The 12,400-nt window shown below is 40.4% G+C and overlaps 1 protein-coding gene across 6 annotated transcripts in view; it reads left to right on the top strand.

Moving 5' to 3' along the window:
• MGAT4D (MGAT4 family member D) overlaps nt 1–12,400 on the top strand; it is a 113,154-nt gene that overhangs the window by 86,692 nt on the left and 14,062 nt on the right. For all 6 annotated transcript variants that reach the window (XR_007773459.1, XM_050946491.1, XM_050946494.1 and 3 more), the window contains 2 exons: nt 7,781–7,895; nt 10,137–10,267. Coding sequence is in view for 5 of the 6 variants with exons in the window: in XM_050946491.1 (XP_050802448.1) it covers nt 7,781–7,895; nt 10,137–10,267 (246 nt within the window). In the remaining variant the exon portion in view is untranslated. The remainder of the gene's footprint in view (nt 1–7,780; nt 7,896–10,136; nt 10,268–12,400) is intronic.

Raw genomic sequence — 12,400 nt, 5'->3', positions numbered from 1 at the left:
GTTTACCTTATACAAGACATCTTAAGGGCTGTCTTGTGGCATATATACCCAGTCCTAGGTTGTGGTGATGCCTATAGCAATCTTATCTTAAAAGACTTTTATGGAGGACTAAAAGGGAAATAATGCCCTTCCTCTTGACCCTTTCCCAGCCTGCCACTCCTTCCCTTGGTCTGCCCAGCCTCTGGACCTTTCTTGAGCACAGACCCTGACCTATACAGAGAGGCTTCTGTCATGGGGACAAGGGGGATGAAATGGGTGCTACAGTGGCAGCTGAGGTCCCCCTACATGCATGGATCTAATGGCAATAGTCTAGGCCACTATTTGGAAGCTCCATAACAAAAAAGCTTAAAAATCCTTTTCCTCAGTCCATTACTTACCATACTGTAATATAAACATTTTAGATTAAAGCGAGGTTTGGTGACATTTTTTCTGACATTTTTTATTTACTTGTTGGGTATATTTAGTATTTTAGGGAAATCTTAAAACAGAGTTTATTTTACTTTTTTCTCAGAAATAGTATGATTTTGGTAAATAACTTATATGAACATCTAAAGTTGAAAAGATAATAAAGTTATGTAGTTATGTATCTACAGTACACTTACTATCACATGCCAGGTAAGGCCCCAGTTCAGCAAAGCATATAAGTATTTTGCTGAATTGGGGTTTAGGTGAGCTGCTTTGTGAAGTGCACTGATCACAAATAAATATTTGGAAAAAGATAATAAGACCTAACACTTATTCAGTCATCTCTTCTTCTTTAAGTTTTTGTGTGTGATCAGCTACTGTATCTTCAGCTCTGTTCTCTTTATGCGTGGTAATATCTTTGTTAATCAGTAAAAGATTGAGAGATGTTTAGAAACCATTGTCATTTTCACTGTAACTGCTCAAGTTTTTTGCAGTACATTAGAGCCCCTTGAGACACTTGTATTAATGCCAGCGCTAGGATAATAGGATTGTAAGTAAGCCCTAAAAGCAGGCCATCAAATCTCTCCATGCCTAGGAGGAGATGTAGTTTTTTTTCTTGTGTCCATTTAGAGTTGTTTTATCCTGAGGTAATTATATATTTCCAAAGCTGAAAGCATCTTTGAGTAGCTCAATTACTACAGTTGTTGGGAAGTGCTTTCTATCAATACTCATGGGAACTTAAATGAAAACATTAAATATGACAGCAGCTTTCACCATCTTCATTCAGAATTTGTTATATACTCACTTACTTTTTTGAGGTACTTCTCCACTCTAATATCTGTAGCAAACCCTGCCATCTCACAATTGTATTCTTATTGACTGCAATTAACTTAATAAGAACGTAAGAATGGCCATACTGGGTCAGATTAATAGTCCATCTAACCCAGTATCCTCTATCCTGACAGTGGCCAGTGCCAGATGGTTCAGAGAGAATGAACATAACAGGGAAATTTTATTGAGTGGTCCATACCCTTATCCATTCCCAGCTTCTGGCAGTTGGAGGCTTAGAGACACCCAGAGCATGTGGTTGTGTTCATGACCATCTTGCCTAATAGTCATTGAGGGCTCTATTCTCTGTGAACTAGTATAATTCTTCTGTGAACCCAGTTATATTTTTGACAGCCACTGCACTTTGTGGATAGTTCTCCGAAACCATCTACTCAACACCAAGATCTTTCTTGAGTGTTAACAGCTAATTTATAGCCCATCATTTTGTATGTATATTTGGGATTATGTTTTCCAATGTGCATTACTTTGCATTTATCAACATAAATTTCATCTGCTGTTTTGTTGCCCAGTCACCCAGATTTGTGAAATCCATGAGAGGACCTTTCCTCTTGTCCCATGACTGCTAACTTTGCTTAACAGACTTTAATGGGAGATCTTGCCAAGGGCTTTCTGAAAGTCTAAATACATTACATCCACTGGATCACCCTTGTCCACTTGTTTCTTGATACCCTCAAGGAAGTCTAATAGATTGGTGAGGCAAGATTTCCATTTACAAAAGCTGTGTTGACTCTTCCCCAACACATTGTGCTCATCTGTGTGTCTGATAATTCTGTTCTTTACCATCATTTCAACCATTAGCATCATTATACTGCTTGATACTGAAGTTAGGCCTACTGACCTATAATTGCTGCTGGAGGCTTTTTAAAAAATGATGTTACATTAGCTATCCTCCATGTATTGGGGTGGTCACCCTGCTCCTGCCCAGAGGAGTTAAAAACAGCCTGGAAGAGGGCTGTGGCTGTGGCAAGCAGCTCCAAGGCTGATTGAGGAAGCAGCCTCAGCTGGGGTCATGCCCCAGTCGGGGCCCAGTTGGACCTTATAAGAGGGCAGTGGGCCAGAAGCAAACACTCTCTCTCTGCCTTTAGAGAGGGAAGGGCCTGGCTGCTTAGAGTGGAGCTGGGCAGGGAGAAGGCCAGAGGAGATGGGGAACTCCGGCCTAGAACCCTCCCCTTCCTCCCCCCTGCAGGCTGCAGGCCTTGTTAAAAGGCCCAGAAGAGTACTGGGGTTGCAAAGGACAGCTCAGGGGTAGGCCAAGGCAGCAGGCCCAAAACCTCCTTGCCTGTGATGAGTGGCTTGTACACTGCAGTCTGCCCCAGTGAATGGGGGCTAGACGGTGACTGGCAGTAGCCTAATAATGAGGCGAGGTGAAGATAGGGGGTTAGGGGTTCCCCTGAGTGGGGAAACCCGGATTGGGGGTTGCTTCAGAGGGGCAGAACCCCTGGGTAAAGGGGGCACCGTGGGGCAGGAGAGACTTGGGCCCAGCGGCAAGTGGGACAGCGGCCTGAAGGTGCTCTGGAGCTGGAAAAAGAGCTTATTCCCAGGAAACCAGCAGGCGGCACCGCAGGGGTGAGTCTCGCACTGTTACACTCCAGTAATCTGGTACAACATCTGATTAAGTGATAGGTTGCAGAACTACAAACTGTGATATGTGATTTCATATCTGAGTTCTTTCAGAACTCTTGGGTGAATACAGTCTGGTCCTGGTGACCTATTACTGTTAATCAGTTTGTTCCCAAACCACCTCTATTGACCCCTCAATCTGAGATGGTTCCTCACATCTGTCACCTAAAAAGAATCACTCAGGTGTGGGAATCTACCTCACATCCTTTGCAGTGAAGACCAATGCAAAGAATTAATTTAGCTTCTCCGCAATAGCCTTAAGCCCTGCTTGAGCACCTTGATTGTCTGGTGGCCCGACTGAATGTTTGGCAATCTTTGTGCTTCTGATTTACTTTTAAAAAAATTTGCTGTTAATTTTGTGTCTTTTATGACTTATTCAAATTATTTTTTGGCCATCCTAATTATACTTGACTTGCCAGAGTTCATGCTCTTTTCTATTTTCGTCACTAGGATTTGGCCTCCAATTTTTAAATGATGTCCTTTTGCCTCTAACCACCCCTTTTACTCTGTTGTTAAGCCATGGTGGCATTTTCTTGGTGGTCCTACTATTTTTTTTTTAAATAATTTGAGGTATGTGTTTAGTTTGAGCCTCTATTTTGGTGTTTTTAAAAAGTTTCCTTGCAGCTTGCATCCATTTCACTTTTTTGACCCTTACTTCTAATTTCTGTTTAACTTGCCTTTTGAAATTAAATGCTAATAGGGGTGGGTTTCTTTGGCATTTTCCTTCTACTGCATGTCAAATTTAATGACTTTATGGTTGCTATTATCAAACAGTTAAACTCTTGAACCAGATCCTGTACACTACTTGGGACTAAATCAAGAATTGCCTTTGCCCTTGTGGGTTCCAGGACTAACCGCTACAAGAAGCGGTCATAAATGGTGTCCAAAAATTTGATCTGTGCATCCCGTCCTGAGGTGACATGTTCTGAGGTGATAAATCCTCCCTTATTAGTAGGTTTCCTGTTTTGTAACCTCTCTAATCTCCCTGAGCATTTCACAATCACCGTCACCATCCTGGTTAGGTGATTGGTAGTATATTCCTACAGCTGTACTCTTATTATTCAAGCATGGAATTTCTATCCATAGAGATTCTATGGTACAGTTTTGATTAATTTAAGATTTTTACTTTATTTGACACTATATGCTTTCTTTCACATACAGTGCCATTTTGACTTAATATTAGTGGAAATCAGTAGGGATGATCTTAATCTCAGCCCAGTTAATTGAAAGAGATCTTGTGTAGACAAATTACAAAAGATAATAAAACTAAGATTAATTGGGAGAAAAGTGTACAATAAGGCAGTTCAGTGAAAACAGCAAAAAAAAATTATCTGTGGTCAGGTCTTAAGGGAAAAAAATGTATTTTCTGTATTTATTTTAAGTGTTACATTTTTCACTATATTGTCAGTAAGCACTTGAGTGGACTGGGATTTTAAAGTTACTCTTTTAATCCTAGTTGGGTCCTGACCCAAAGACCATTTAAATCAACAGGACTCTTTTCATTGACTTCAGTGGACTTTGAATCAAGCCCTCTGTTTGGAAGATCTCCTAAGTAGTGTCATCTTTAAGTGTTTTTTAAACCTGCAGCTTTCCTTGTTTTTTAAAAAAAGGAGGGAGTCTCTTATTGAAATGAGAACTGAATTTTCTGATCACATTGGGGTGTGCTAGTTTCAAGTAAACAGTGTTTGCATATTTGCTGAATAGTGGTTTAAAATGCTGTGGCTGGGGTCCCAGGGAGCCACACTGGAGTTACCCAATTAGGGTGAACTGCAAAGAATGGGGCAAACAATCTGCAATGCTGTGGATATTCCAATACTCAGATTTACCAAGCCAGCACAAAACAGTTTCTGTAATACCTCACTGGTTACCCAAAAGCCAGCAACACAGTTCCCTAAAGCAACCCAACCCAACCTTAGGCCTCTACCCAGATACACAAGTCACATATGATTAATAAGATTTTCAGTAATCTTCATCATAAGGAAGTTCTACCAATCCCAGAGGATCACACACATTACTTCCCAGGTTAATGAATATTCCAGATCTTACCCAAATACACGTTACAGCCAATTCTTATTAACTAAACTAAAATTTATTAAAAAAGAAAAGAGAGTGAGTATTGGTTAAAAGATCAGTATATGTACAGACATGAGTACAGTTCTGAGATCAGATTCATAGTAGAGATGGTGAGCTTTGTAGTTGCAGTGTTCTTTCAGCATTAGTTCATAGGCTATAGTTCAATGTTCATATTCAGGGTGATCCAGATGGGACTGGAAATCTCAGTTTTATGACTCAAGCTTCCCCTGCATGAAGCATCAAGCAGATCTGAGATAAAAAGGATCAGGCCCCAAGATTTCTTCATATAGTTCCAGGCCTTCTTTTGGCAGCTCGGAGTCTTTAGGCAAACAATAGGCAATCATGGAGACTTTGAAGGAGACTGATTTCCTAAGCATCATGGGTAATTAGCTGCAGGGATTAATATAAGGCAATTGCCTGTCTTCCACCATTCACAGATTATTTGCTATACATTTCAGAGAGAGATTAATACAGTGATATCACTATGTTTACAGTTCATTTAAATGTTAATATTTCCTTTTGATCTCAATTAACAGAATACAGCATAGACAGGGACTGCTTGATTACATTGTTAACCTCTAACAATATATATGTAAACATACAAAAACAGAAACATTATCTACCAATATGTCCCTAAAAGTTGAATCTGGGTCAATTAGCCTGCAAACTGCTTAACTCTTTCTGTCCATGTGTCACAAATGCAAATAAATATTTTTAAATAGTCTGAAAAAGGGAAATAATGCTTTTCTAAAATGTGTGAAATCTGAACAACTGCCATTTTCCATTGTATTTTGCTGCTTTTTTCATTTTCTCATTTTCTGGTTTCCTTAGTTGAAAACCCAATTTTAATACCAACCTCACTCATATGAAAGTGCCTCTTTTAATCTACGAAGTACTAATGAACAAAGAGAGAGATGCCTATAATCTTGTGTTCTGCTAGGCTCTCAGATGTCAGTCCTGACAACTAGATTATACGATTCCACACATGCCTCCCCTTCATCGCTAAACTTCCTGATCAAGCACTGCACAACCATTGCATTGACTTGCTTTCTCTCAACATCATAACAAAGGTGTAACAAGAACAAATGGCTGGAAACTGGCACATTCATTAAAAGTTAGACACACATTTTTAACAGTAAGGGTGATTAACCCCCTGGAACAAACTACCAAGGGAAGTGGTTGATTCTCCATCTCTCAACGTCTTCAGATAAAGAGTTGACAGGCTGTCTGGAAGTTATGTTTTAGCCAAATACAAGTTAAGGGCTCAATACAAGAGTAACTGGGTGAAATGTAATTGCCTGTGAATATACTGGAGTTCAGGATAGCTGATCCAATGGTCCTTTCAGGCCTTAGAGTCTATGAAATTTCATCTTAGATCCCTTCCAAACTGACTTCTGCTTTCTCTGCTACTTTAATTGCTCTCATTGAAGTCTTTAATGATCTTTTTCTGACCATATTTCAGGGCCTCTACTCATCTTCATCTTCTTCTCTGCTGCTTTTTGTTGTTGTCAGCCTTTTTCTTCTTCTTCGTGACATCTGATGCTGATTGGGTTTTTGAGATAGTGTCCCCCCTTGCTCTTCTTCCCGCCTCTGATAGTTCTGTCCATATCTCTCTTGGTGGGTTCTCCTCCTCTCCTCTCTCTTGAGGTTTCCCCAGTGCTCTCTCCTTGTTTCCTTGCCATTCTCAGTCAATGTCCTGCCTCTAGATAATCTCACTAGCTCATACAGTTTCAGATGTGATCTCTTACAAATCTATTTCTCCACTGAATAACTGTCTCCTTACATTGACTCTCGCATCTCATTTTATCTCTGGCATCTCCTCTTGGATGTCTTGTAATCAGTTTAAGCTGATGACGTGGTCAAAGGAGACTACTAATCTTCCATTCCAAACTACCTATCTTCTTTCACTGTTGACTCACTATGATTTCTGTCATCTCAGGGTTATTTCTCCTTCCTTGTCCCACAAATCCAGTCCCTATATAAGTCCTGCTAATTCTTCCTCCCCAACAATTCAAATTCCATTGTTTTATTTGCATCACTACAGTCAAATCTCTCATTCTAGTCTTCATTATATTCTGCCTTAACAACTGCAATAGCCTCTCTCTGGCCTTCCAAATACAGACTTTGTCCCTATCAAACCATACAAATTGCAGCTGCTAATGTCCTTTTCCTTGTCATCAAGTTGATCATGCCACTCTCTTCTGTAAAGAGGCTACCCATCCACTCTTGCATCTAATTTAAGCTTCTTTGCACTAATTTTAAAGCTCTGATTCTGCCCCTTATTGAGCTTTGCAACACCTCTCCCCTTGCTCCACTAGTATTCCCCTGCCATGTCCAGCTGTTTGTTAGCTTACCACACAATTGTCTCCATGTCCCCTCCCATGCAGCCCCATACATGGTACAACCGCCATGAGCTCATCTGCAAAGCTCTACCCCATTCACATTAGAAGTCTCTCTTAAAGAGTCACTTCTACCATGCTTCTCACACTAAATGGAGATTACTTTTATATAAAATGTTATTGTTTCCCTTACCTTAACCTCTGTTTGTCTATTTATCCTAAGATTTTCTTTAGATCTCTTGAGATACGAACTCATGCTTTCTTGAATATCTGGAAAGTGCTTAGCATGTTATGGGTACTACTGTAAAACAAATATTTGTGTGATTCTGAAATGCAGCTCTTTTGAGAAGACTAGAGAAATCACTATCATGTGCTAGAGTCTGACACATCCCTGTCATACACTTTACAGCAATAAAACAAAATTATATAATTTATACATATTAAGATAATCGCTCTGTAAGCAATGAAAACATCAGTTTCACCGTTTTTTTCAGCTGGAAGATGATATTGTGGCAAAACCTCAGTACATTGAGAAAATAAAAAACTTTGCTCTTGAACAGCCCTCTGATGAGTGGATGATACTTGAATTCTCTCAGCTTGGATTTATTGGTAAGTGTTGCAGCTCCAGCAGGATCACTAGTGGTCAGCTCAGACTCAGAGGTGCACTACTAATGTAAATTTTACATGGAATTGCGTTTCAGCTCCTGGAAGGGCTAATCCCCAAAATCCCTGATTCTCTAGGAAATGCTACAACCACGTCAGACTCCCAGTCTATGTTCAGAGTCTCTCAGTGTCCATGCTGTATGGCACTGAGCCTGTAGGCACTATCCTTATAGTGCAGGATCCCATCAACCCAAGATCCAGTCACATTGTAGTCATTCCCACAGGGAACAAGAGGTCCTACTGTGTTCCAAACTCCTATTTAACTGTCTACACACTTAACTGGACCCAGGAGTTAGCCCCTTCTTCCAATTTGCACAATAATTTGAGGTGTGGCAGGCTTCCAAAGATGCTTATTGGGATGGTTAAAGCCTTTATTTACAATTATGTAACTTACTCAGTTGAGAGATGGGAAATGTGGGTAGGAAGTGGTCCTAGGTGTTGTGGGGGGTGCAAAAGGTTTCTATATGCCAGTTGATGATCGCATAGCAATTCCTAAAAATTCAAGATTAAAAATAAAATACAGCCCCTTTGCAAATCTATTTTAAATTTTCTGGAAGCTGTATATCTTGTTACGGCACAACCAGAATGATGTTCTAGAAGTAATTTTAAATAGGTTTGACTGCCAAAATGTCAATGGGCCATGTTCTGCGTTTGGCTCCAACTGATTTCAAGTCAGTGGACTTTGACTCATTGTCAGTGGGAGCTATGCATACTCATCCAAAGGTAAAACGTGGCTCATTGGTTGTTAGTGCCCTTTGTGCATTAAGTCAGCTAAGTCATCATAAACTAAGAGATGTTTGTTTTGCTTTAATGACTGTTAGTATGACTGAACTATTTGACAACATGGTGACTAATCACAAAATATACATATTATGAGTAAACAACATTCTCAAGTTTAACAGACTAGAAATACGAACAATGAGTAATTCAAAACTTATTTTGTTTCAACAAACATATTGAGCTGCATCCTGCTCCTGAATGTTGTGCAGAGGAGGTAAACTTGTCTACAAATCTATGGAGGGGCATACAGGAGGGCAATGTCTATGCAGGATGCTTCCCTGTTCCATTTAGCTGCCTTCAGCTATCCTGCAAAGCAGGGACATGAGACATTGCCTGCGGTTGGGTGTGAAGGTTAAATGGATATGAGTCTTCAAACTCACAGTTGCACTAGTTTAACTAAATCAATTTAAGATTACATCTTTAGCTAAACTGGTTCAACTTTGGCTAAGTCTATACTTATAGCGACATACACTGCACACTCCCCTAGCACAGGTATAGATGATAGCATGAATGGTGAGGCACGCTTTAGGTGAAGAGTTAAGACATGCCTGAACCTCAGGGTACGTACTCTGCACTGTTCAATAAACTTCCAAGCAGTGCCTTCCATTGCCAGAGACTTTCCCTGTCCAGCAGGGGGTAGGCAGCAGGGAGAGGCTCCAGCAGCAGCCTGCAGCAGGTAATGGTTCCAGCAATGGGGAGCTGCCGGAGTCTTTCCCTGCTGCCCAGAGCCTTTTACTGTGGCATGTAGCTACATATGGCAGTATGGACGCAACCTACTATTTCCTGTGGATTGTAGCTACACATAAACACCACATGCTGCTGCCAGCAATGACAAGGCCAGAACATGTAGACCAGGCCTAATCCTGCAAGTGCTGTATTCCCATCTAGCATCAGCCCCAACACTTAACAGTTTTAAAGGTGCTTAACTGCATGTACACTAGGTGCTAACAGATGTTTCATAAGGGATTAGTAAACAGGAGATGAATTGGTTGGGTTTTGTTTGTTTGGGTTTTTTTGTTTAAATCATGCTCTTTCCTTGTTTAGACAAAATTTATGGGTGAAAGCCTGACCCTACTGATGGGAGATTCCCCCACCATGGGAGGTTCCAACAAACATGTTGAGGGAGATTGTGGAAGCTCCTTCACTGGTGGTTTTCAGAAGGAGTCTGAATAGCCATCTGTCTTGGCAAATTCTGCATCTTGGCAGGGGGTTAAACTACATGACCTTGCAGTCCCTTCTAATCCTTTGATTCTGTAATTCTAATGGTAAAACTTCTGTTAAGTTCAGTAGGGTCTGGGTTCTACCCTATGTGCTTGGGTGCAGGAAGAAAAACATGGGCTGCAGTGATATCCATACAGGACTAAATATGACTGAAATGTGTGATTTCTTCTTTTATTTTGTTTTCAGGAAAGCTGTTTAGAACTAAAGATTTACCACTCATAGTAGAATTCTTTTTAATGTTCTACAAAGACAAGCCCATAGACTGGCTTCTAGACCACTTACTCTGGGTTAAAGTATGTAGTCCAGAAAAGGATCCAGTAAGTATTTCCATATTTTATTACTACAAAATAAATTATATATATCACAGTTAATACATGATTCAGTTTCAAAAACAGAAAAGTAAAAATCCCTAAAACACATTTATGGAATGTGTAAACAGTTGTGGGGGATTGTACTGTAATGTGATTCAAAGTATAATTTAACTGAACTATTATCTTGTGTTAATAATTTGTTTGATTTCACACCATAATGAAGTAAGCATATACAACTATATTATTAACCAGTAAAAGCAATACTTGCTGCTTAATATATGCTATGGCGACATAGGAATTAAAATGGCAAGAACAAAGATTAAAAGTAAACATCAGATATGAAATAGCTCCTTCTAAGAAACCTAATGAGGAAAAATAAGAATTTAGGTTCTAGTACATCTAGATGGCTTTTATGGGCAGACTTCTGCGTTTACATGAAGTTCCACCAATTTTAATGGGGCTTCTTATGGGTTCAGGAGTTTGCCTGTGTAGTCAATTGCAGAACTAGAGTCTTATGATGCATATTGTATTGAGACTTAGCATTTGATTTCATGGTATTTTCAGACTGCTAGGATACTTAAGGTAAAATTTATACATTGCTAATCAACACCTTAGTTTACTAAAACAACCAGTTGTAAAATCTAATTTGTTTGAAACTGTTCATGCTATTTACCTTTTATATTTCCCTCTTTTAGGAGTGGAAGACTGGTTTGTTTCTAGTCTGTTTTACTGTCTGGTCTCATGAGTTAGGAAAAGGCTGTAGTATTTGTTTGCAAATAATGCAGGAAGGTGTTTACAGCAAAACCAACCTAACCTACCAGTTATAGGTTCCAGGTTATATTGGGAGAGGTGCCATTGCTAGAGTTTCAAATGTTTCCAATAGCATCTTAACTATGTGGTTATCTTTAAAATAGTTCTATTTTTACACTCCTTTTTCACTTCTTTAGATGGCGCTTGAGTGTTCTCTAACTCCGACACTTACACAGCCTGTGGTGCCTTTTGTCACCAACTATGGCCGCCTTAGATCCTGGGCTGGGTTAAGCTCTTATGAAATGGACTGCTGACTACAGTACGGGGGCAACAAAAGGTTTCCCTCCCCCCTCGTTTTTAGAGTGTAGATGGTTTTACTTGCGGATAGGATAGTGACAGTTCTCGCTCTGTGTTCTTTTTAAGTGTTTTGCATGTGTATTATTTGTAGTTGGGCCTCTGGCCACCAGGTGGGAGTGGGGCCTTTGGGCATAGGCATAGTTTGACTTCTATGGGCGGGGCGTGGAGGCAGGGCCCGGCAGGACTCAGACCAACTCCACATGCTAGGGTAGAAAATAATTTCACGTGAGAAAGATATGGGATGTGTAAACGGGTGAGTGAGGAGAGTTGAGCAAGTGGGCTAAAAAGACTCATTATGATGACCCGCTGTAAGGAAGATGAGCTTTGGATACGATAGAAGGTGGTTTGTTTTAAGCTCCACCAGTACAGAGGACTTAAAACTGCCTTACGGAGGCAGCTGAGGGTTCCCCCAGAATGGCATTTCACACTCCCTACTTAAGCATAGGAGGAACCAGGATCTCACTGCAGTAATACCGGGCTGGCAACCCTGCAGCTCTAATTTATCCAGGGACTGAAGTGGCCCCAATCTGCCTCTGGGACACCAACAGTGGGTGATGGCAAGATGTTATAATGTCATCTCTTCCCCCTCCACATTCCTCAGATGTGCTGAGCTCAGCTCTCAAGGACTGAGCCCTTAGTTTTCATTAAAAAAAAAACAAAAAACGTTGGTAGCTCTTAAGGTTGTGAATCATACATAAACCAGGAAGACAAACAGCACGTGTCTCTGCTTCTGTGTTTTGCTTCAACTTGGCAAAAGTAGAGTGAGGACAACAAGTTTCTAGTGAGTTTCATATCTGCTATTCAAAATTCTGTGGGTAGCAGTGAAACTGTCAAGTCAAGTCAATTGCATGCTGCTGTTGCAAGACGAATGAGCAGCAGCAGAGGCAGCTATTTACAAGAATGCCAAAAACAGGAACTGGAGGAGGAATACAATAGGACCGACACCCTTTTCCCCAACCGGCAGTTAATAAGCTGATATGAAAGATGGAACCTTCAAGCAGGGTTCAAGGAAGGATCCTGAAAGTAACTCTA

The sequence above is a fragment of the Gopherus flavomarginatus genome, chromosome 3 (genome assembly GCF_025201925.1).
Source record: "Gopherus flavomarginatus isolate rGopFla2 chromosome 3, rGopFla2.mat.asm, whole genome shotgun sequence".
NCBI lineage: Eukaryota > Metazoa > Chordata > Testudines > Testudinidae > Gopherus > Gopherus flavomarginatus.
This window is presented reverse-complemented; position numbering and strand designations above follow the sequence as displayed.